This window comes from Candoia aspera, chromosome 1 (assembly GCF_035149785.1).
Source record: "Candoia aspera isolate rCanAsp1 chromosome 1, rCanAsp1.hap2, whole genome shotgun sequence".
NCBI classification, from domain to species: Eukaryota; Metazoa; Chordata; class Lepidosauria; order Squamata; family Boidae; genus Candoia; species Candoia aspera.
In genome coordinates, this window is record NC_086153.1 from 299,293,982 (window position 1) to 299,318,528 (window position 24,547).

The 24,547-nt window shown below is 36.9% G+C and overlaps 1 protein-coding gene across 1 annotated transcript in view; it reads left to right on the plus strand.

Annotated features, from left to right (window-relative positions):
* The window catches only part of NRXN3 (neurexin 3), a 995,103-nt gene that overhangs the window by 803,309 nt on the left and 167,247 nt on the right, over positions 1–24,547 (plus strand). Inside the window, exon 12 of the mRNA XM_063290181.1 lies at positions 2,541–2,712. Coding sequence (XP_063146251.1) covers positions 2,541–2,712 — 172 coding nt within the window. The remainder of the gene's footprint in view (positions 1–2,540; positions 2,713–24,547) is intronic.

Here is a 24,547-nt window from a genome sequence, read left to right on the forward strand (position 1 = left end):
GGTGCAAGCTTTGTCTTTCAGATATTTAATTAAGACTGCATTCTATGATTTAGTTCAGAAATAAGGGGAAAATGTAGTTTCCTTACATGAGAACCAATTAAGATTTAAATAAAGTGGGAAATGCTGCCCAAAGTTGCCTTGTGTGAGATGGGCAGCCATATAAATGTGAACAATAAATAAATAAATAAACAATGATTTCCAGTTATAACTGATGACAAAGTTAGTTCTATGCAGGTCCTTTGTCCTTCTCTCCTCTTTTGTTTTTCTTCTTCTGGTTGCGGCAATTTAATTTCATTTTGCAGCCAAACATTTGAAACTGTGTTTTGTTCAAATGCTAAGTTGTGAGTTATTAAGTATTGATATTACTCAGACATAATAGAAAAGTGAAATTTGTTCCAATCAGCAAATAGATTTAAACTTCTTTATTTTGCATGAGGACATGACAAGGAAAGGTAAGTACTGTATAGTTCCAAGGGTTGCCATAAATCATTCTTGTAGCTAGAAATCATGGTTTCTCACTACACTGAAACAGAGCTCATGGTCAGCATACTGATTATAGGTGTGAAAAAGAATTTAGCTATTTGAAGCATGGTTACTGGCAAAGACTATGTTAGTAACCATGCTTCAAACATTTAAATTCTTTTTCACATCCATAATCAGTAATATGAGTTAAAATAGTAAAAACATTTTCCTTCAATATCTTTCAATTAAATAAAATTTTGTCCATTGGTAAGATACATGATTTTCAGAAGTATAAAGACAATATTTCCATCCTAACATAAACTTCACAGTTTGGATAATTAAAATTTCCTTTTCTTATTTATAATTATTGCTAATTTCCTGGAGATGGTAAAAGTGATACTTCGTAGCAGCTACGAAGTTTTGCTTGGACAGTTTAGATCTGAATTCTGAAATGTACAGCCTGCATTAACGTGTAGTCTAAGCCATAATGTTGTTTGTTTTATTCCAGCTTTGTGTGAATCTAACATTACAATTTTTAAGCCATGGGTTTTTGCTTAGGGTATTGTGCAAACACTGCCACACAGTGATTTATTCAGTAAGCCAAGGTTAAATATATAGGCTTAATTGTATTTTGTTTGATAGGCCTTGGGTTTTGATGATGCAATCAAAAAAATCTAATTCTACTCTGAGCTTTTTTGGACAAAGGAAGTAGTAGAAATGTAATATAACAATATATGTGATAAATGAATCAATTTCAGTTCACTATGCAACAAGTTTTTGCCTGAGATTTAGATTTTTACTTAAATTTACTTAAATTTTTATTCTTGAGATTAAAAAAATAATTCCTTCTCACCCCTATGGGTGGTATGTGTCTTTCGCAACCTCGGGTCCTCTACCAGAGGCCTGGGAGTTTGAGGGTTCTGTGCAGTATCTTAACTGTTCCTAGCACTGCCCTCTTCTGGACAGAGAGCTCTGATGTTGTTCCTGGGATCTGTTGGAGCCACTCTCCCAGCTTGGGGGTCACAGCCCCAAGTGCCCCTACCACCACTGGGACCGCTTTGGCCTTCACTTTCCACATCCTCTCTAGTTCCTCCTTCAGGCCCTGGTATTTCTCCAGCTTCTCATACTCCTTCTTCCTGATGTTGCTGTCACTTGGCACTGCTACATCTGTCACTGCTGTCTTCTGGTGTGTGTGTGTATGTGTGTGTGTATACATACATACACCTACACATATACATATATATATTTGACAATACTGTCAATCCTCACAAAGATGTTGTACATTTTCAAATAGTGGTTTTAGCATTCTAGAGATAAAAGGCAAGGTACACACTAAACAAATAATAACCATTATTCTCACAGCACATAGTATCATGGCTTGCTCTAAGGATGCTAAATTAATGAGGGTGATTTTTGAGTCATAAAATTATATAATTTTAGAATTGGAAAAGAACATAAAGCTCATCTAACCCATCCTCAGCTCAGCACAGGTTTCTTGCCAACAGTAATGACATTGTTGACAGAGGGTGGTTCAGCTTCTACTGAAAATGTGATCTGTTAGACTGCTGTCTTTACCATTAGGAAGTTTCTCCTTCTGCTTGACTGAACTCTTTTTCTTTGCAATTTCTACACTCAGAAACAGTGAAGAATAGTTTGGGGATAGTTTGTCATGGGGATGGCTGGCACCTTGATGCGGCCTCGGGAATTTTATCAAGACTGTGATCTCACCATTTTGGATCTTAGATCTCTAGATTTTAGAGTTTTTAGTATATTTTATATGTATATTTTATAATGTATCTCTTTTAATCAATAGTTAATTTTTTACTGTTTTAAATTCACTTGTAAACCACCCAGAGTCATTGTTGAGATGGGCGGTGGAAAAATGCAATAAATAAATAAATAAAAGAACAAATCTATTCTATTTTCTAGCTAATAGCCCTTCAGATATTTGAAGAGTTAGCTTGTTTCTTCCATTCGTCTTATGTACATTGAGCAAAACATGTCTACTCTTTCAACTGTTCTTCACATGACTTTGTTTCCAGAATTTAAGTGCCCACAACTCTTTTTTTCCTTCACAGGAACAAGGCAAGATTGGTGTAGTCTTCAATATTGGCACAGTAGATATCTCTATCAAAGAAGAGAGTACTCCTGTGAATGATGGCAAATACCATGTTGTGCGTTTTACCCGAAATGGTGGTAATGCAACACTTCAGGTGGATGGATGGCCAGTGAATGAACATTACCCTTCAGGTAAATCTCTAAATAAAGACTTTTTCTCATTTTCTAAAATTATTAACCTTAGAGCCTAAAATAGGAGCTGTAAAATATATTTGGTGCAGAAATCATTCCATAACTCAGCTTGCAAGAATGAAGAGCTGAATTAGAGGTCTTTCAGTTTTGTTTTGTTTTTAAAAGATGAAGTTACTAGATCATATTCATCATTCTGATCAATAATATATTTTCTGTAACGTCCATTGTTAGAGAACAAGAGTGGCACAAATATTGGATGCAGGTAATGAAGAAGAAATCACATACACCTCTAAATATAATCTGATTCTGCAGAGAATAAGAAAAAAAAATGCAACCTATGATGTACATGCTTTAGAATATTCCTGTAGATTAATGGGTGATCTAAAATAACTGTCTAATACAGATTACAGTCAAAATTATTTGGCAGTATTAGAATTGCTACTTGTGGCTTTTCTTAATCAGGGGGAATGGGATGTAACTCAAGAAAGGAAAGAATTCAATGCATTTATTGTAATATAAAGCAAAGACAATCATGAGTATTTGGAACCACAAATATTTATACTGGGTTTTGTATGTTTCCTTACTTCTTCAAACAGTTTCTGTCTGATGTTCAGACAGAAACTGATTGAAGCAGTAAGGAACTGTACAAATGTACAGAAGTTTGTATCTAAGTACCACAAATGTAGTTTTCTGTTTCTGTTTTAATTTTGAAAACACCATAGCTCTGGAATGTAATATCACTAGATTGATGCAATTAGATAGCAACTGAACAACTAGGATATAATTTTATTTTTCAGTTATTCAAAGAATGCCTTACAGCCTTAACATGCTTCTAATTAATACATAGCAATGCAAAAACAGCTAAAAGTATCTCACTCACTCCAGGAGATTATTTATTTTATTTATTTATTAAATTTGTCCCTGCCCATCTCCTCCCATTGGGGGACTCTGGGCAGTTTACAGTAAACAATCAGTTAAAACAACAAACATACAATATAAAATACAATATATAAATATATCATTACTCTTAATAAATAGATATAAAAATAAGAGTAAAAAAATCAGAATGAGATGAAGGTAGATGTTGGACAGCATATCTAAACTGATTTAAAGTAGCAAACAGTAAGTTGAAAAGTGGTGGGATTTGCAAAGAAGATGCAAAATTGGCTGACTGAAGATTTTTTTAGCCTACTAGAGATGTACTGAGATTCCATATTAATTTGTTTTCTACCATATTTGTTAATTGAAACAACACAGTTAATTAACAGAAACTTCAGTTATTTGATACATTTATAAAGAAAGAATGTGAGCAATTAATGAACTCATATCTTTAGTTCATGAATGCATCTACAGTAGTATAAATGCATTCTTTTGTCTCCCATATGATATGTCATCATGTTTGCAAGCCAAATACAAAGGAATTCCAATTAATGAGATGTCAATCTATGCTATTTTAGGCACTTCCTTCTGAATTAACAAAGGTGAGCTGTGCTGTGGATGTGATATGCTCTTCCATTGGAAAGTGGAAGAACAGAAAACATAGTACTTTCTTATGGGTTGCACTGAGAATGAATGCAGTATTCCATCTAGCCTTTGAAATGTCCCATTTGCCTTAATCCATCTTTGATATATTCTTCTATTATTATCTATATGTATGCCAGAGGAAATTTGTGGTTACTAAGGTCAGCTTTGCAAATTTGGAAAAAGAACAGAGAACAAGGTCATGGTAATAGACAGTGATGAAGTAGCTTGCAGTTCATGTAGAGGAAGAAGGAAAGGAAAGGAAGGTCAGTGTGCTATGTTGTTTCTACTACTGTAGCAAAATTGAATTGAATATTAATTTCATTTATGCTCATCTGTTGGGTAGTAGGTAGGGAATTGTCTCAGAATGGTTGCTTCAGTTGAACTCAGTTGAAATAATTCAGGGTGGGTTCCACAACAATTTTCCCAACATTTTGCTCAGGTGTAACTATTCTTGCAACCACAACATACTTTAGAATCTAATGAAAGCAATGCCATGAGAAGAATCCCAATGGATTCTTCAGCTTCTTTATTTGGGGGAAAAATAATTGGCAGATAGTATGGAAATTGTGCATGTTGATCTCTTCTGAATAATACACTTCAATCAAAATTCTACTTTGCTTCCATGAGCCATAATATAATGTAACAACTATAACTTTTGTTCTGAGAGCTTAAAGTATGATGACCTGTATGTACCATTCTGCTGGCTTCTAGATATCCCTTCCTGCAACTGCAGCCAGGACCTGGCTAGGTCTTGAAGCTAATGCACTGTATGTAGTCATCTGAAGTGCATAGATCCATGAATTCAATTCCCAGGAGAGGATCTGAATACCATAAAATAACCCCTGCCTCCCTACATCTGACAAGTCCCAAACAGGAGGAAACCAGTCATGTAATGCCTGTCTCTTGATAGTCATTGCAAGTGAAAACACCACACAGCTTCCTAAACTGACTCCTAATATGGGGCACTTCATTTCTCCTCCTTGATGGTCATGAAATCATGATTTGTAACATTATTGTGATTTTTTTTAACCTCCACCATCCTAGCTTCTCTACATGATATACAAGCAGAGCATTTGCTCATTCTTCAGAGTGGCTAATTGTTGTCCTATCTTAAAGGACTTGTTTCTATTCTACTGTTTCATACTAACATATACCCAGTAGCACCTCATTTATATAAATTGTCTGATGATGGTGGTAGCACTCCAAATATATGGATAATTTCAGGTTCAAGTAAGGAGGAGTATGTTTTTACAGGGCTATTTTGAACTGTACCTAATGAATATACAGAGTGTGGACAATCAAGCAAATTTTGATGATTTAAATTGAAATATTGGAGTCTGCTTCAACAATTTCTGGATATTGTCTATATAAAAATGCACTTTAAACTCTGTAGACATTTCTGAAACTGCTAGTGAATAATGTAAAAGTATTTTAATTATTGCTAACCATTAACCTGTCCTATAAAGATGCTTCAGTGTTATTTTAAAAGGTGATATTCGGTGGTGCCCCTCTGTTCACTCTTTCAGCCAGCAGTAGCTTCTGCCAGCAGAACAGGGAGGACCGCTTTTCTTTTTTCCTTTTGCTCTTTCCCCCCTCCTTACTGCAGCTCTTTCTGTCCAGAATGCTTTCGGTTCTTTCAACAGTTTGGAGCCAATGAGAGGTGTGGAGGGAGAAGGGGGAGCCTGCAAATTTCCCTCTTGTCAGTTTTGTTAATGGATCCGGCCACTGCATCAAGGTCAAAAGCTTTTCTTCAATGCAGGGATCTCACTGGCTAAACCCAAAGGTACTATAGATGACTTAAATACTGAAGAGAGTTATAAGAGTGATTGGAATTTTATTACATCAATCAGTTTCTTCAGATTAAAACCTAAAAACAGTGTAGAGGGATATCTTAGTGAAATGTCATGTCTATTTTTTTTTTAAAAAATAGGACCTGCCCTTATGAAACAGTTTCAATTTAGAGATTGCCTTGCCAGTGTACATGCAACAATTATAAGAAAGTCACCCAGCCTGTGCTGAAATGCAACACTCCTTTAAAGGGCATCACACTATTTAACCCCAGACCATTTGGTCTCTGACCTTGTGGAAATGTTAGGATGCAAAATGGGAAAGAGGATCATTGGGCTCAACCATAGATCTTGAGGCTGCTCGATTAGGCAAAAATGCAGAGGTCTCTGTGGGGAAGAGAGCAATGCCTGGGAAATGGTTGTTTTAATTTTGGGAATCTTTGGGTAAAATGATGTAAGTAAACTACATCCTCATGGATAGGACAATTCCATTAGCTCGTACAACCTCCTTTATCTGAATGAGTTTATCCTATTCTTCTAAGCCCAGATGGAGAGTCCAAAGCAAAAGGAAGCATAAGGCTGTGGAGATAGAGAGATAAAAAGGTAATAGATAGAAACATACTGTTAAAAAAAATAATAAGCGGCACACAAGGACTGTGTGTGTGTGTGTGTGTGTACACACAGTCATACATACATATGGTACTTGCTTGTGCTTTTTGAAACCTCAGTACAGTACAGTACAGTCACTTTTGTGGGGGTGGTATTTCCTTGCCTCCAAATTTTATTGATTTGACTCAAGCAACTCCAAAAGCTAGGCAAAACAAGATGCTGGGGCTGCACAATTTTTCCTCCCTTCCGTTACAATAGCATCTACAGTACCTTATTACAGTTAGGAGTCAATCAAATGAATTCACTGTCTGGTTATCTTGCCTACTTTCCCTCTTCACCTTACTTTTGGAAAAAGGAGGGAAGAATATAATGGTACAATGAATACAATTATTAAAAAGGGAAACATATTCCTTCCATTTCAAGAAGATTTTTCAAAAATATTTGAAAATGTTTTGTTTTGGAATCCCCTCTGCCCTAACCTTAATCCAAGATAATTTTGTAATATTACTTATTAGTAATATTATTTCTCTTTTTTAATAATATTTTTATTAAAGTCTACAGATATAAAGATAAAAAACGAATACAAACTAAGGGAAATGTAATAGTAAAGGGAAAAAAGAAAAAGTGCAGAGAAAAAAATAAATTTAAAAAGAAATGAAAAAATAGTAAATAGTAAAAAAGAAACAAAGAAACAAAAAGATATATAAAGAAATGACTTCTCCCTTCATCAAGACAGGACAATTTCAGAACTTACCATGCTCTCTAATATTATAACAAAAGATCTCTTCTTCCCATATCTTATCTCCTATCTATAACAAAATTTAAAGCCTCATCGTTCAACCCATTAAGAGTGTATCCTATCTCCTCTTTAAACCCATTTTTATGGTAGCAGACAATCTTAAGAGAAATTTCTGAGGTCATTGTTCCCAAATTTCCTTGAATTCTTCCAAAGTTAAAATATTTTTCTCCATTCTCCATTCTCCTTTAATTATAATCTTTAGTTCTTTCTGGTTGCTTCTAGTCTCCTCTTATCATGTTTTTCTCTAATCCACAACATTTTACCACAGGACGACTTCTTACATTTAGATTCAAAATCTTCATATATTTTAAATAGGATTTTAAAGAATCCACAGGAAGGATTCTTGTAATTAATTTCAAAATCTTAGTTCCAATCCATCTGGCCCTTTAGTCTGTTTATAACTTTCCAAAGTCCATTTATAACTTTCCAAGTTTCACATAAGTCCTTAACTTACATGAAACTTCTTTCACTGAGGATTGAAGGAGAATCACCTGGTGTGATGAGACTTGTTGTTCTGAAGGTTCTTAATATCCAAAAAGCTTTTAACAAGCAATTTCCAGAAGTGATTAAGAAAGGAAGTGGGCAAACCTAGTATCTGTTTGAAGGCCCTGAACTGCAGCTTGTGCAAAGCAGACTTTCCCTCAGCTCCCAGAGCTCTAAAACCCACCAGAGACTGCTGTTTTATGTCTCCTCACAGGAAGCCTCTGTATGAAGCACTTGTGGGTGATCCCAGGTCCTCCCCTTTATCTGGAGAAGGATTTCTTTTTTTCTTTTTAAAGAATTTTATTACATTTCAGAAAAAGATAAAAGATACAGAAAAAAAAACTATTAAAAAAGTGTGAAAACACAAAAGAATTTTTTTAAAAAATAGATTACAAAAAGAAGTGACTTCTGACTTTAAACATCAAGGATATACAACAATTTTCCATAATCAATCCCTTAGTAAAGGTAAAGGTTTCCCTTGACATTAAGTCCAGTCGTGTGCAACTCTAGGGGGAGGTGTTCATCTCTGTTTCAAAGCCGAAGAGCCAGCGTTTGTCCATAGACACTTCCATGGTCATGTGGCCAGCATGACTAAATGGAACGCCATTACCTGCCCGCCAAAGCGGTACCTATTAATCTACTCACATTTGCATGTTTTCGAACTGCTAGGTTGGCAGGAGCCGGGACTAGCAATGGGAGCTCACCCTGTCATGCGGATTCGAACCGCCGACCTTCCGATCGGCAAGCTCAGCAGCTCAGCGGTTTAACCCGCAGCGCCACCACGTCCCAATCAATCCCTTACTCTATATTAAACCAAAATCATCCTTGACCTACAATTTACAGGTTGGAACTAATATAATAGCTTTCTTATACTAAGGTCTGAACAGGAACATACAGTATTCCCCTCTCATGTAAATGTAACCTCCTGCTTTTTTAAGTATACAGAAAATCGGCCATTCTCTTCCTAGCTTTGAGTTTGGGAAACAGCTGCTCAACTTTTTGAGTAAAATTTCTGTCTAGCCCACTGGTTCTCGCCTTGCCAACATCAGCCCTTGCATCACAGTATGTCAACTGGAATATTACATCAATTAGATATAGGTGGCCTTTGAGATGCTACTGGATTACAGCTCTCATCGTCTTTCTCTATTGATCATGCTTTCTGATGCTAATGGAAATTTGAGTCCCAAAATAGTTGAAGGGCTACACAGTCTCTAACATGATAATCAGGTCAAATAAAGGTAAACCAAGCTATATGTTACAGAGGAAACATGTATCATTGCTAGTCTATCACTGCTAGTCTATCTTCCAGAAGCTATTTATGATGGTCTCTCAGACCAAGCACATAAGCAGAATCTATTGCAGAGTTGTCTAAAAGGAAGTTTACAGCATAATCTAATGCAAGTTCATCCAGCTATAAATTCTACTGCATAAATCTGCTTTGTTTGCTAGCAAATTCTCTTTGGGATTGTAGCCTTAATTTTGATGGATGCATAATCTCACACAATTTTGTCAAACAGTGTAACCTGAAAGCAAATGATACATTCGCCTTGTTAAAGTCACTACCTTGGGTTTCCTGAAAAATAGGTGGGGTGTAATTATGGTTAAAGTAAATAAAATATTTTCCTTCTAGCAGTGATAGTTTTGATGCCCCAGAGCAAGCAGGAACAAACATTGAAGATTGTACTGGTTCTCTTCAGCTCTGAATGAGTTCAAGTGCTTCTAAAAACCAAGCAGCTAAGATTTATAGAGTTTGCACTACAATAAATTCTAGTTTCCTTGAAGATGTCTCCTTTCTTGTCTTGCTGTCGCTAACCTTACACCTTCCTCTTTTGAGGAAGGAGATAAAAGACTTAAATTTTACACAATGGTAAGTCCATTTCTTATATCATTTTCCCACTTGGGGGTGCAAGGAGGTGATTGCTTCTTCTCTTCTCGGCTTCCTTTTTAGTTTTATTTAGCATGTTATCAGCTAGTGTTCTCCATTCTCCCCCACCCCCACCCCCACCCCCACCCCATTTCACAGGCAGGAGATAAATAGCCCTGTATCTTACAAGCTAAATACAATTACTGCTATCAGAACCAGAGTCTTTTTCTCCTTGTAAATGTCTCTTGGAAGCTGATAAGCTGTTCAAGGCAACCATGGGCTCCTGCTTAATCCTGAGATTAAATATAACCACCCAGAAGACATCAAAAGATAATATTTAAAGGGGAGAATTGAAGGAAAAAGTGAGATTCTTAACTAAGATACGAAGGAAGGACATGCACACAGCTCAAGGTTATTTGTAAAAGAAATAATCAAATACGAAGAGCTTGCAATTAGGATGGAATATTACATCTGATAACGTTCAAATTGTTATAGATACTAAAGATGAAATTTAGTAGGGATACCTTTGGGACTAAAAATGGGTGGGAGAAGGATAGATCATCACAGAGGTTTGTGGCAGCAAACGGCTTTAGGAGATAGGTTCTGGGGACAAAAGTAGCACCCTTCATGTGTTCTTTAGTTATTCATCACTGAAAAACAATCCACAGTATGCTATATAATATGTTTGGCCTTCCAATCTCACCTGGTGCCTCAAGATAGTATATCTCATCAACAGTATCATTACTTTTCACATAAGAGTCTACTTCTAGCCCACTCAGCCTCTATATGCAGGCTAGGGAAGGGAAACCATTTTATTCTTTACCTCTTTACCTTTATTCTTTCTCTTACTTTTACCAAGATAGCAGAGTATCTTTGGCCAGATATATTTGACAGAATGTACTGTGATATAATTTTGAGACCTATTGCAGTGGATTAGCCAAGGAAATAATTTCCTCAGAAATCAGTGCAATTACGTTTGCATAAATATGAGAAGTTTTTGTTCGTTAGCTTGAGATAAAGACATGAAGTCATTTGTAATTGTTATCAGAGACTTTATTTCAAAAACAAAACTTCATATATACTGCAGATCTTCTATTCACACAACTGACTGGTGGCTGTCTTTGGACATTTCTATCTAGAAGTGTGTAAAACACACACTGCACTCTTCCTGTTACAACATTTTTAGGGTGCAGAAGTGAAAATCACAGACCCATTCTTGAGAAAAGAGTATAATTTATGGAGCTTGAACAGAGCTTCACATGTTGCATTAAAACAGGAATTTTTTATATAAAGCCATTTGCAAGTGTTTTCATGCATGCAGCTTTTTCTGTGACTGGGCAAATAAATCAGCTGGAGATTGTTTACTGTGACATTTGAAGCCAGAATTATGACTTCTTGCATCTAAATAGTCAAGAGTTTTAGCTGACCTACAAATCTGGTTTCTTTGGTTGCAGGAAACCATCATCCTAAGTTTTGTATATTACACTTAGCTATCCCTTCCATATACATGAAAGGAGGAACAAAATGAGAATTAATGGGCTGCAAGCACAGGCAAGCTGTTTCTTCATGTTGTGATACTAACACCAGGATTGGAGTGCCAAATGAACACTAACAGTGGGTAATCAGAAATATTCAGTACAGGTATATTTGAAATTTTATCCTAGAAGTAATTGCTTAAGATAGTCATCTACTTTAGCCTAGTTCATCATTGCACTAAGCCAAGGTTCAGTTAGTAATTAGATCAACCATCACCCCAAACCGTACACCTCTGTGCTGGGTTCACCAAACCCATTAAGCTGAAAACAAACTGTACACAAAAATATACACTGATTTTGCAGTGCCTTTTTTAATTTGCAAAAATGAAAGAAATAGATTTCATAGTAATACACAAGTATCTATGCTATTGACACAGATCAGATTTAGGCTACTTCACACTCCTCTCCATATCACTTATTTAATGATAAAGGAAGTATCTTTTGCCAACTACTGTGCCCTACATGCAGGATGTACAAAAGGTATCAGTGTGAACCAGCCTGCTTTTGAGTAGGAAGCTGTTAACTGATAACATTTTAAGTGTGCTCTTTGGGGAACTGGCTACATTCCAGTATGTTTACACTCCCTATTTTATGACAGCTGAATTAGTCGCTGTGACATGACCTCAACTTTGAGTGTTTAGCAGCTTTGTGGGTTGGCTGAGATCCTTAATGTTGCTTTTCATGCTTGGTGTTTGTACTGTTTAATTTTTCATCTCTTACTCATTTTGTGGGACTTAAATGAATTCCTTGATGCTTCCTAGCAGTGTGGCTGATGGCAGTTCTTCTGCACTACCTACATCTCATAAGGAACCCAAAATAAATTAAAAGGCAGAGTTAATAAAGTAGCTTGGGGGTTACCTGTTTTGAAAGATGACACAGCAGGATTAAAGCACCATAAGTGGATGAAATCAAGAGCAGATCGTAGGTTGTTACTGTGGAGTTAGTTTATGTGCATTGTCATTATAAGACTGACATTAAAAAAGAAAAAAGAAAACGTGGCTCATATTCAATGATCCTAAGAAAATCATCTGCAGATATAGTAGGTTTGTAGAGACCATAGATAGACCTCCCTCTCTCCCATGGATTAAATCATTTATTTATTTCATTCCTCTTTTACTCCTATGGTTCATCTCACTGATCATTCAGTTTTAACTAGGAAGAGTTTTGAAATTCATGTTTTCAGTCTGCTAAAGCTTTCCAATTGCTTTATTTCATTGGGATCACTCATCCTATCTATATTAATGGTACATAAATATAGCATGAGAAAACAATATGCAAAGTAATACCAGATAGAAATCTAACATTTCAAAAGTCTGATAAGGTTTTTAAAATGAAAATTTAGAAATCTTGGCCTACAAATATATTGTTGCAATAATTTTATGTGTGCATGCATTGTTTTGTTGAAACCCACATACCTCATTCACATTCATAAAGCAGACAATAAAAGGAAGGTGGCGGCAGTGACTAATGTTCTAAAATATATTTTAGTACAAGCCATAAGGTTTGCTAGGAAGCCTATAACAGCAAATATAAAATAAGTAAAATATATAACAAAATACAAAAAGCATAAATCAAAAGTAATAAAAATATAGCATGAGAATACATTAACCAAAATTAATAAATTTATTAATTTATTAATGGTTATATTAATGGTGATACATCAGATGGAATACAAGAACAAATGTTACCAGAGAGACTTTGCATACACAAGTCCTATTTATAAACAGTTTATGAAATAATGTCTTGATGAACATTTGTACATATTTTCATGTGTCTCTCTCCAACATACATATTTAATAGATAAATTTTATAACATAGACATTTTGCAAGTGATTTTGTCTAATAGTTAAAAATGTTAAAATGGAAATTGTGGAAGTGGACAGGATTCTCTGGACTGTGAATGCAACCACATGTCAGCTTGACCCATGCCCTTCCTGGCTAATAAAATCAGCCCGGGAAGTGACTTGTGGTTGGGTCCAGGCGATGGTTAATGCATCCTTGAGGGAGGGGGTGTTTCCGGCTGCCTTTAAGGAGGTGCTGGTATACCCCCTCCTCAAGAAGCCATCCTTGGACCCTACTATACTGGGCAATTTTCACCCTGTCTCCCACCTTCCCTTTTTGGGAAAGGTGGTTGAGAAAGTGGTTGCGTTGCAGCTCCAGAGAATTTTGGAGGAAATGGATTATCTGGACCCCTTTCAGTCAGGTTTCAGGCCAGGATATGGGACGGAGACTGCATTGGTCGCACTTATGGATGATCTCTGGCAGGAGCAGGATGGAGAGAGTGCATCCATCCTGGCTCTCTTGGACCTCTCAGCGGCTTTCGATACTGTCGACCATGGTATCCTTCTGGGGTGGCTCAGGGAGTTGGGGGTGGGTGGGGTAGTTTTGTGCTGGTTCACCTCCTTCCTCCAGGGCCATTCCCAATCAGTGGTGATAGGAGAGGAGAGATCTGGCCCTCGACCCCTCCTTTGTGGGGTGCCACAAGGTTCGATACTCTCTCCTCTCCTATTTAACATCTACATGAAACCACTGGGTGAGATCATCCGTCACAATGGGATGAGGTATCATCAATATGCTGATGATACCCAGTTATATATCTCCATCCCGGGTGAAGTAAGTGATGCGGTCTCCACCCTTTCCAGGTGCCTGGGGGCTGTGGGGGCCTGGATGGGGAACAACAGGCTTCAACTGAACCCTGGTAAGACAGAGTGGCTGTGGATTGATGGCTCCTCAGGTTCCAGGAAGTTGTCATCTTTGGTTCTGGATGAGGTGGCACTGCCCCATTTGGAACCAGTGCGGAACCTGGGGATCCTCCTGGACTCACGACTCCTGCTCAAAGAGCAGGTGGCAGTCGCGGCCAGGAGGGCCTTTGCACATTTTCGAGTGGTGCACCAGCTACGCCCATTCCTGGACCAAGATGCCCTCCAAACAGTCACTCATGCCCTTGTCATCTCCCATATAGACTACTGCAATGTGCTCTACATGGGGCTACCCTTGAAAAGTATTCGGAAGCTTCAGCTGGTCCAGAATGCGGCTGCGCGGACAGTTATTGGGGCTGTAAAATCAGCCCATGTGACACCACTGTTACACAAGCTGCATTGGGTACCAGTTTGCTTCCTGGTCCAATGCAAGGTGTTGGTTATCACCTTTAAAGCCCTACATGGCATGGGACCAGGGTACCTGAGGGACTGTCTCGTCCCCATAACATCGACCCGTCCCACCCAGTCAGGCAGGGAGGGCATGCTACGGACCCCATCAGCAAAGGAATTTCATCTAGTGGGGTCCAGGAGGCGAGCCTTCTCTGCAGTGGCGCCCAACCTTTGGAACATCTTGCCCCCGGAGTTGAGACGGATTTCCTCACTCTTGGACTTCCAGAAGAAACTTAAGACCTGGTTCTGCTGCCTTGCTTGGGAGGGGGAGAGAGATAGCTCCACCTGGGGATGGCTGGCGCCATAGTACCCCTTAGTGATCCATCTCCACTTGGATTTCATGTTTGCTTTTATGTATATTTTAATGTAATTTTTATCTGGCTATGTTTTAATGCTATTTATTGTAAACCGCCCAGAGTCCCCCATTGGGGGGGATGGGCAGTGATATAAATTTAATAAATAAATAAATAAATACATAAATAAATAAATACATAAATAAATAAATTCTACAAATTTCTTCCCCATTGTATTTTTTCATTATACAGTTATTATGCAAGGCTCTGTAGCAACACTTCTCTGAAAAGCTGTTTGGATCGTTGGTTGTCTATACCATATGTTTGTTTAACAGAGGTTGAACAAATATAGAAAAAGTGTACAATTCATGTCGTTTTTTCCCACTTGCCAATTAAATTACCAGCAATGATGAGAAAATCAAAATAGAGATGATAATTTGCTTAGCAAATGTCTGAGCACTTTTACAAAGGTAGACTCCTTTTCCCTTCCCTTCCCTTCCCTTCCCTTCCCACCTCTCGCTTTTTCATTAATAACTCCTCCTCCTCCTTCCCAGGGAGCTTGTAACCCTACCTTTATGGATATATTTATAAGTGTTAATTATATGATTCAATTTCAGTTGCTTAGAAAAAATATTTGGGCATAAGCTTGATTATATACATTTTTCTTATCCTTAAGCATTCTAATGGCTTCTTGAAATGAGATGTCATTTAATTTTGCCTCTATTCTTGATCAGTTTTCCTGACACTTCTACTTTATTCTTCCATTTTTGCCATTAATTAAATGGTTGATTAGTAATCAACATGCTCAGGAGTTATAATCCCACCTAGCAGCAGTAACCTGGAGCCATACAGATTGGGAAGGTCCATGGTCTGAGCCCAATTTCTAGCTAAGGACCTTGATCTAGATTCTAGAGTAGAGTTAGATAATTTATCCAAATTCTTTTTTGCCAAATTTCTCATCTCACTGATTTGAAGTTCTATTTGGTCCTGATGTTTATGAATCTGGTAGAAAAAGTTTATCTAAATACTCATTTTCCTGTAGACTTCTAATGTATTTATTTTTGTACAGATTTTTATAGCCATTTCTCTTTAGGAAATTGCATTTTCATATACTTTTCCTCAACATCTGCAGATCACAAAATTCCCCAAAATGCAGTTTTTGGTGTGGATGTGTAATCTGAGTTTTCCTATATAATCAGTAGATCCATAACTAACATATTTTTACAAACTTTTCAATAGACCAAACTTTTTATTTATCCCTAACCCTTATAGAATCGTATCTCCTTATTAACAGATCTTTTGTTCCAAAGTGTTCGTTTGTCAGCACAATGTAACCAGCAAGATATTGCAAAGGGATGCTAGAGCAATATGATCCATGACAAAAGACTATCTCTTTAAATTATAACTACCCAGGAGAAGGATAATTTTAGAACATAGTATCAAGACAGTATAAGTTCCACTTTACTTGGAGCAAATTAAGTTCTTAAAGCTATGTCTGGTTCTTCTGTGGCAGTAGTATCTGTTTTCTTGGCTGGATACCATTCCTGGAGGCTCTCTACAATTGTGCCTGAGAATTACCCTTTGTCTTTTTGGCTCCCTCTAAGACAGGAGTGCAAGCTCAGATGTCTAAAAACTCATGGTGAAAGTGGTAAGTAAGTTTGAATTAGTGTGATATGGTGGGTAGTTTGAACTTAGTCCAGAGAGATGAGACTTCAAATATTTGTTCAAGTATTAAATCTATTGAGCCTTGTGTGGTGCAGAATGGTAGGTGGCAGCATTGCAACTGAAACTCTCCCCATGACCTGATTTCGATCCCGGCAGAAGCTGGATTCTCAGGTAGTTGGCTCAGGTCAACTCAGTCTTCCATCCTTCCGAGGTCGGTAAAATGACTACCCAGCTTGCTGGGGAAGGTGATGACTGGGGAAGGCAATGGCAAACCACCCCACTCTATAGTCTGCCAAGAAAACTTAGCAAAAGCAGCATCCCCCCAAAGGGTCAGACATGACTCGGTGCTTGCACAGGGGACCTTTCACCTCACATTAAATCTATTAGTGTGATGTCATCGTCTAATTCACAAACTGATTGTGAGGTCAAAACCAAAAAGGGGGCTTTTATATTCTTCAGCTCTTTGAAAACAGTATTCTAATCTAAATATAAACTCTTGCGAGATCTATAGGTTCAGATAAAGAACAGTAATTATTGAAAGCTGCTAATTATCTTTAAACATTCTGATATAATTAACTGTGAAAATGGCTAACAAGAGAATCTGGTGTTCATTTTATGGCAAAGAATCAGAGGGGGAAAGACTTAGAAAAGAAAAGGGAGTTATAAAGATGATATTTACTATTTTTTTAAGCCAAGTAAAAATTTAGGGACAAGTTCACTTGGTGAGCACAGGACTAAATTTAGTTGACATTTTCTCATTCCACTGCTGTACCTTGTTTGCTAATTCTGTCTCCTATTCATCATATCTTTTGTGACCATGTTATCTTTTGTTCCAAAGCCTGTGTATTGGGGTAGCTTTAATGTGAAGTTTAGCTCTTGACAATAAAGCATCACAGTGAGAAGAATGAAAAACAAAGAAAAGACTTAAAGGAAATAGCAGGATCAGAAGGGAAGGGAAAAGGGGAACAAGGTCATGATAGACTAGAGGAAATGAAAGCACAGAAAAGAAAAGCAGAGCCAGAATAGCCAATTCTATAACTTTCTTCAAGTAAGGAATACATTGAGAAAAAGGACAAATAGTTGGGAGCTGAAGCAAATTTGAAAATAGTTCATGTTCAAGTGCCTTAATGATATATATTTTTTCAGTAGGAAAACTGAAGTACAAGTAGGTTATCCTAATTGGTTGTGAAAAAGTTGGAACAGAAATTTTTGAAAGACTGTAATTTGGTGCTTCAATTTTCCTTTATGAAGCAAATGTTTAGTATCATTGCAGTAATCCTGCAAACAATGTTCCAGGACCAACAGGTAGGTGTGGGTCAAATCATGATAATGTACAATGAAATGGAGAGGAAGCAACACCATTCAGGAGCCCACTTCTATTAATAAGTCATTAAGGAGACTGTGATCAAAAGCATTCAACAGCCCTTTTAGATTTATTTGTTATTTTATTTCAAAATTGTATGTGCTATGTGATTTGTCAGATACTCACTTTATGTAAAGAAAACCAGTATTGTCATAGAAGCAGGTAAAAATAAAATGAAATTTCTAACATTCTGCCCCAAATCCTGCTATCTACAATTAAAGAATTTGTCACTAAATTATTATTTATTTATTATTTAATTTTATTTATTTTCTATCCCGCCTTTATTATTTTTACAAATAACTCAAGGCGCCAAACATACCAAATACTCCTTCCTCCTCCTATTTGCCCCACAACAACAACCCTTTGAGGTGAGTTGGGCTGAGAGAGGGTGACTGGCCCAAGGTCACCCAGCTGGCTTTCATGCCTACAGAAGAGGACTGTTTTCACCACTCCTTTAAAGGATAACAAGGTATCAGTCTGAGTTTAGGAGCCATAGTGAAGGGGCTGCCACAGCAAAGGTAATCATCCAATCTCCTATTATTTTATTTATTGTTCAAATTTCTATCACCGCCCATCTCTCCCCAAACAGGGGGACTCTGTTATCCTGATTTCCCAGGATTTAGGCACCCATTTAGGCATACCTCATGGTAAGATCATGTAAGACAGGCTGATTCTACCTAGAACAGATAGTTCCAAAGGTCAATGAGAACCCAAGCCATTTAGGACTTTATAGATAGTGATCAGCACCTTGAATTAGGTCTGAAAGCCTAATGACAGCCAATGAAGCTCCTGAAGGTCAACTAACACCACTCAGCAATAGAGCAGCTGACACTGCTTTTTGTCACTGTCTGAGTGGTCTTGCAATGCCTGTCTATCCTTGTGATGCTTGTAAACATTTGTAAATGAGTAATATGTTAGACATTATAAATTTCAGTCCTTTCTTTCTCTAAAAGAAGTGTCTGCATAGCTGTCTTTAATACTGCAGTGTTTGGAGCACAAAATATGTGTTTATATTCACACTGCAGTAATATAAAGAATAGATCTGAATTACAAAGACTGGTTCATGTGCCAGCTTTGCCATTCACCCACTTTGTATTACTTGGCCATGCAGTAGCAAATATGTTCATTCCACTTTCTACAAACTGTTGGGACCTTTGAGCTACTCTGCTTTGCTTTAATAACACTGTATCATTATTACATGTGTTTGAATCAAGGGGCAACATGTGACATTGTCCAGACTGCTCTTTTAGTTTTGTGGTTTAGAAACTCATTTTGGTTTAGGAATGGGCTTAATGGAATACATTTTATTTGGATGGAAATCTGTCTGAATTTTAAGGGAAAAATGGGAAATAAATCATTGTGAATTCTAGCTTGTTTGTGAAATGCTTAATGAAATAAATAAAGCAACACACCAGTAAGAACCATAAAACCCATTGTACAAGGTAATTTAAATAAGCCAGGAAAGAACACTTATGAATGAAGTAATTGTCATTGTGTGTGTGCGCGCGTGCAAATTCTGTTTCATTTCGATCGTTTTGGAGAGTGGAAGAAGGGAAGTAACACTTACTGTTTATGCTTACAATGTGCCATTTAGTTAGGATTTTTTTCTCTCTCTCTCACAATGTACATTTATATTTGTGTAACTTCCTCTTTTAGATGCATGAAAAGTTGCCAAAGTGACTTCCAAAAAACTCAGTGGTTCGCTCTCTTTCTCTGTTTTCCTGTAATTTGCACTGATAATAGAAGCAGACATAATGAGGTTTTGGAAATAAGTACTTATAATGGTCAAGCTTGTATTTGCAAATGGAAGAGGGCATTGATATGCCTTTGGCCACAAGTAGCAAAACTAAATAATGAAAAGTGTGATGTTTAAAAACTTTATCTCTTCTCTCTGCTAAGAATCAGATTATGACTTATAAAATATACGTGACTGAATGCTTATTAAAGAGAGATTTTAGGGCTCTTCATAGAACTTTGGTGCCACTACTATGAATTTCTTTCTCTTAAGAAGTCCAGGTTCACTGTCCAATGAATTTGTAAATTAGGATTAAATGGTTTTTGTGTATAGTAAAAAACTATTGGTTCCTGATGAGGTCTCTGTTATTTTCATCAAAGCTGCTTCCTAAAAACAGCAAAGTTTAATGGATTAGATTTTTGCAATTGGTACCATTACTTTCTTCACTTAAGATTGCAATAGAATAATTGTAAGAAACTTGTCCTTTAACTCACTCTTGTCCACGAAGCATGAAGATGAATACATTCTCACACATGTGTTTTTACAGTCTTCTGAATGGTTGACATAAATGAAAATAAAAATAAAAATAAAAAGGAATATGAAAAGACTCTAATGCTACAATTTAAACGTCATTGAATTTCCAAAAGTCCCCTAATTTTAAAGGTATCTTGCTGTGTATTTTAACACTGAAAGATGATTTCTGTAGAAATAAAATTACTTTCGTAATAAAAATATAAACTTAAATTTAAAATCAAAATTTTGAAAAAGTTGGTAGAGATTAGCAATTCATTTCCTGGATTTGAAGAAGATATACAGTTTACTGTACAAAATTTAATTCAATTTAATCTAAGTAATGTTAACAAGATTGTACACATACTTGTTCACTGATCTGTTATTTTTCTTTCCATTCAGGACTTTCTTCATCTTCCATAGCTTGTTTTTCATCATTAATTTCTAAGTTATAGTTAAGGGCAGCTATATCCCTTAGGATTTGCAGGGCCAACCCTACCATTAGCCAGAAGGAGACAGCCACCCAGAGTAGTGGACATTAAGGAACATAGTACAGTGACAAGATGGTGGAAGACAAAGAACTGTTGTCTCATACAGCCTGCCATGTAAATCCTAAATAAGTATGCTGCCCTCAGTGTGGTGGAAACTATTGTTGTATTTCAAGTGCTGAAGTAAAAAGTTCAGTTGCGGCAATTGGTTTCTGTATATGTAATGGGGAAGGGTACCATCTTCTTATTTGCTTCATAGAATAATAGAATGTATGAGTTGGAAGAGACCTTATTGGTCATGTTCTCAAATCTCTTGTTTGTACTAAAGCATCCTTGACAGATGACCCATCAGAATCAATATGAAAGCTTCCACAAAGAGGTAATTCACCTCTGTTTTAATCACTGTTCTTTTGCTTGACAGCTCTTACCATTAGGAAATCCTTCCTAATATTCAGCCCCAACCTCCTTCCTTTTAATTTTAACTATTCCACTCTTGTCCTGCCCTTGGATTCAACAAAGAACAGGAGCACTCTGTCATGCACATGATGTGCTTTTAGATATCTGTAAACAGCTATTATATCTCCCCATAGCCACCTCCTTTGCAGACTAAATATGCCCAACGTCTTTAACCATTCATCATAGGGTGTAGTTTTCAAACCCCTTATTATCTGAGTAGCAATCCTTTCAACCTGCTTGAACTTCTCTGTGTCCCTTTTAAAGCTCAGTGTTCAGAACTGGATGCAGTATTTGAAATGCAGTCTAACCAGCCAGAGTATAATTGGAACTGCTACCTCATATGAGCTAGACACAATACTTCTATTAATGTAGCCCAGTTGGCCCTTTTAGCTGCTGCATCACACTGCTTGCTCACGTTCAGCCAGTGGTCTGCTGACACTTCTAGACCTTTCTGTTTTGTCAAATGTAGGTTTGGAAAGCCAAATGTGGATTTGGAAGCGATAAACAGAAAAATAAGAGAAAAAGCTGAAAGAGTTTATTAAGCACAGCACAGCAGAGTCTCCTTTTTGGGAGAGATGGGCAGTGATAGAAATCTGAAAAATAAATAAATAAATAGCAACAGAATAACTTTGACAGCAAAGTATAAAATAAATAGAAAATATCTACATACAAGGCAATAAAACAAGACATGGCAATATTCAACAGAGGACTGTAAATACAGGACAGAATTTCATATCCCTTCAGTAGCTGGGAGGCCTTCATCCTCATGTAAAGCAGCTATAAATAATTCCCCAGACTGTTCCAGCTAGTGTATAACACTTTTCCTGGATATGTCTATACTGAGGCTCAAAATACCTCAAAATGTCATCCTTTATACTTTTACAAAATATAGGGGGTGTAAATAACACAGCACCTGGAGATGGTTCAGTGGTACAACTTGTCAGTAGTTTGAATGAAACCTAAACATTTGAATAATTGCTAAGGACATTTCAACTAAGATATTGTCCTTGGCTTATATCTATCTATCTATCCTCCTTTCTTAAGATGTCCAGCTACATTTATGTGATGTTGATACTTCTTGCCTAGTAGCTATCAAAAGTTTATGTAAGATAGAACCAACCTGTCCACCCTACCTGACCTACCATGTGCAAAACAATTCTAAAGGAAAGATATAGCATCCTTGAGCTAAACTGTAGAGAATTGACCAGTTAAGGGTAGAGGTGGGGTAGGGGGAGAGTTATAGAGGCCTGTGTACTTTTGGGAAAGCTAAAGCTTTAACTAGTTAGGCTATGCACAAGCATCAGAAGAGAAGCTATTTTATACAGGAAAGCATAGGGAAAAATGTGTCACATCACTTAGACTTCTCTGCTGTTACAATCATCTTCTGCAATACAAGTACACCTTCTCATACACCTGCTATAAAGTCATAAAGTCAGCAGATACAGTATGTTGTTTTTCACTGCATAAACAGTGAACCAGCCTAGAAGTCTCTAGTGTGAAAGCATGTTCAGTTCAAGTTCCCTGCTTATAAACCAACATGCCAGTTACTGAGGTACCTTGCAAGAAATTGGGCATCAGCATCAGTAAATAAAATGTTCCCTGTTGTTTTCAGTTTTGAACTATGTATACGTTCTCTGATCCAGCATAAATAATCCTACAAACTCTTGTGTGAATTTGGTTAGAATCCAGTCAGGATGCCATTGCTATAATGCTGATAATTTATATTTAACCATTTTTAAGCATGTTAATATTTTTCCATTTCACTATTTTATGTCTTGATTCTTGGGGAAGGAAGGCAGGCAGGCAGGCCCTACTAGATACCATTGTAAAGAAATGCATATTGGTGTATTTTCCTGCTCCCTTCACATTCTGTATATTGATAGTTTGTATTCAGTGATTGGAAGGGATGCAGGAAACTGTTTTGAGGGATTATGCTGATCTTATATTAATTCTGTATATGAATTATTAATGTTTTGTTGGAAGAAGAGCCTTAAATACATGCTTAGATAAAAACTGATGACAACGTTTATTTATTTATTTATTATTCACATTTCCATCACCACCCATCTCCCCTTAAAAGGGGGGAGATTTAGATCCCAGAATCCACTAAAACTGTGCAGCCATGGAGTGGTGATCATCCTTTCACTTCTTTGGTTGCCTGTTCTTCTGTCCTAGTCAAGTCTCCTTTAATATCCATCCTTACATTCCAACCTACTGACCTGCTATCTTTACACAGTTTGGTTTCCACCTTCAATTCTCATTTCTCTCTGTTGATCCATTTGCTGTAGCTCATACTTTGTTGCTGGAAGGAACTCCCCAGAGTGGATTAATAATATAGCAACCATTTGATAACTGTGTTTTTGATCTTATTGACCATGGGAGACAAAATAGTCTAGAATATAGACTTCTTCTTTTTTAGCTTTTCTCTTTCCCTTTCTTATTGCTTGTCTCTCTCCTTTTCTTAAAAAAAAAAAAGGAAAACTCAGACATGAAAAGCTGATCCATCTAGCTCATATTATCCAACCATACTGGTAGCAGTCCTTCAGGATCACAGTACCTTAAAAACTGAAATTACAATGTTAGGGAGTTCTGCATTTAAACCATGCAATTACCCACTGTTTCTGATCCGTATCACTGTCTCTGAGCTGTGACTCTATTCTGTAGCAGAATTCTTACTAAGGTTAGTTGAGAATCAGATCAAGTATAACAACTTTCATTTGATCCAGACAGAGTCACATTTCCTTTAAGTTTGGTCACTGTTTTTTACTGGTCATATCATAAATGCTACCAATGACCTAATCTATAAACAGTCTAATATAGAGTTCTAAGACTTGCAGCCCTCAGGCTGCATACAGTCCCCCAGGTTACTTTGTGGGGCCCATCCCCATGCTTAGGAAAGAGTAAGCCAGAAAAGTAGAAAGTGCCTTACTCACACGCAGCAGGACAATGATTGCTGGACATTGGGCAGCAGCTGGTTGATCTCAGCCAGGCACTGCCAACCTTCCTTTAAGGTGAGAAGAAAGCACAGCTGCACCTTGGGCTGGGCTAGGCCAAGGCCAGCTGCACTCCTAACCCTAAGAAGTATGGCAGTGAATTAATTTTCTTCATTTCTGACTCACCAAGATTTTTGTATCAGTGTATAAAAAGGTTCCAGTGTTCTGGCTCTCAGGCTAAGGAACTTTGTGACAATTTGAGTTTAAGACCCCTGGTCTAGAATAACTGATTCTCTTTGGCACCCTAATTTCCACAATTTGTTTATGGGCATTTATGTTTCATGAACATTTATTTATTAATTTATTAATCACATTTATATAGCTGCCCATCTCACTAAAAGAGACTCTGGGCGGTGTACAACAATTGAATAAAACCATAGATACATAAAAACAATCATTATAAAAATATTAAAAATCATTATTAAAAAGGAAAATATTATAAAAAAATTAAAATATACAAACCACACACAAACATGCATTTTATTTTATTTTATTTTATTTTATTTTATTTTATTTACTATGCAATACATTTCTGCCTGTCTAATCTGATTTATGTATGGTCAAGCTCAGCAGTTTGCTCAT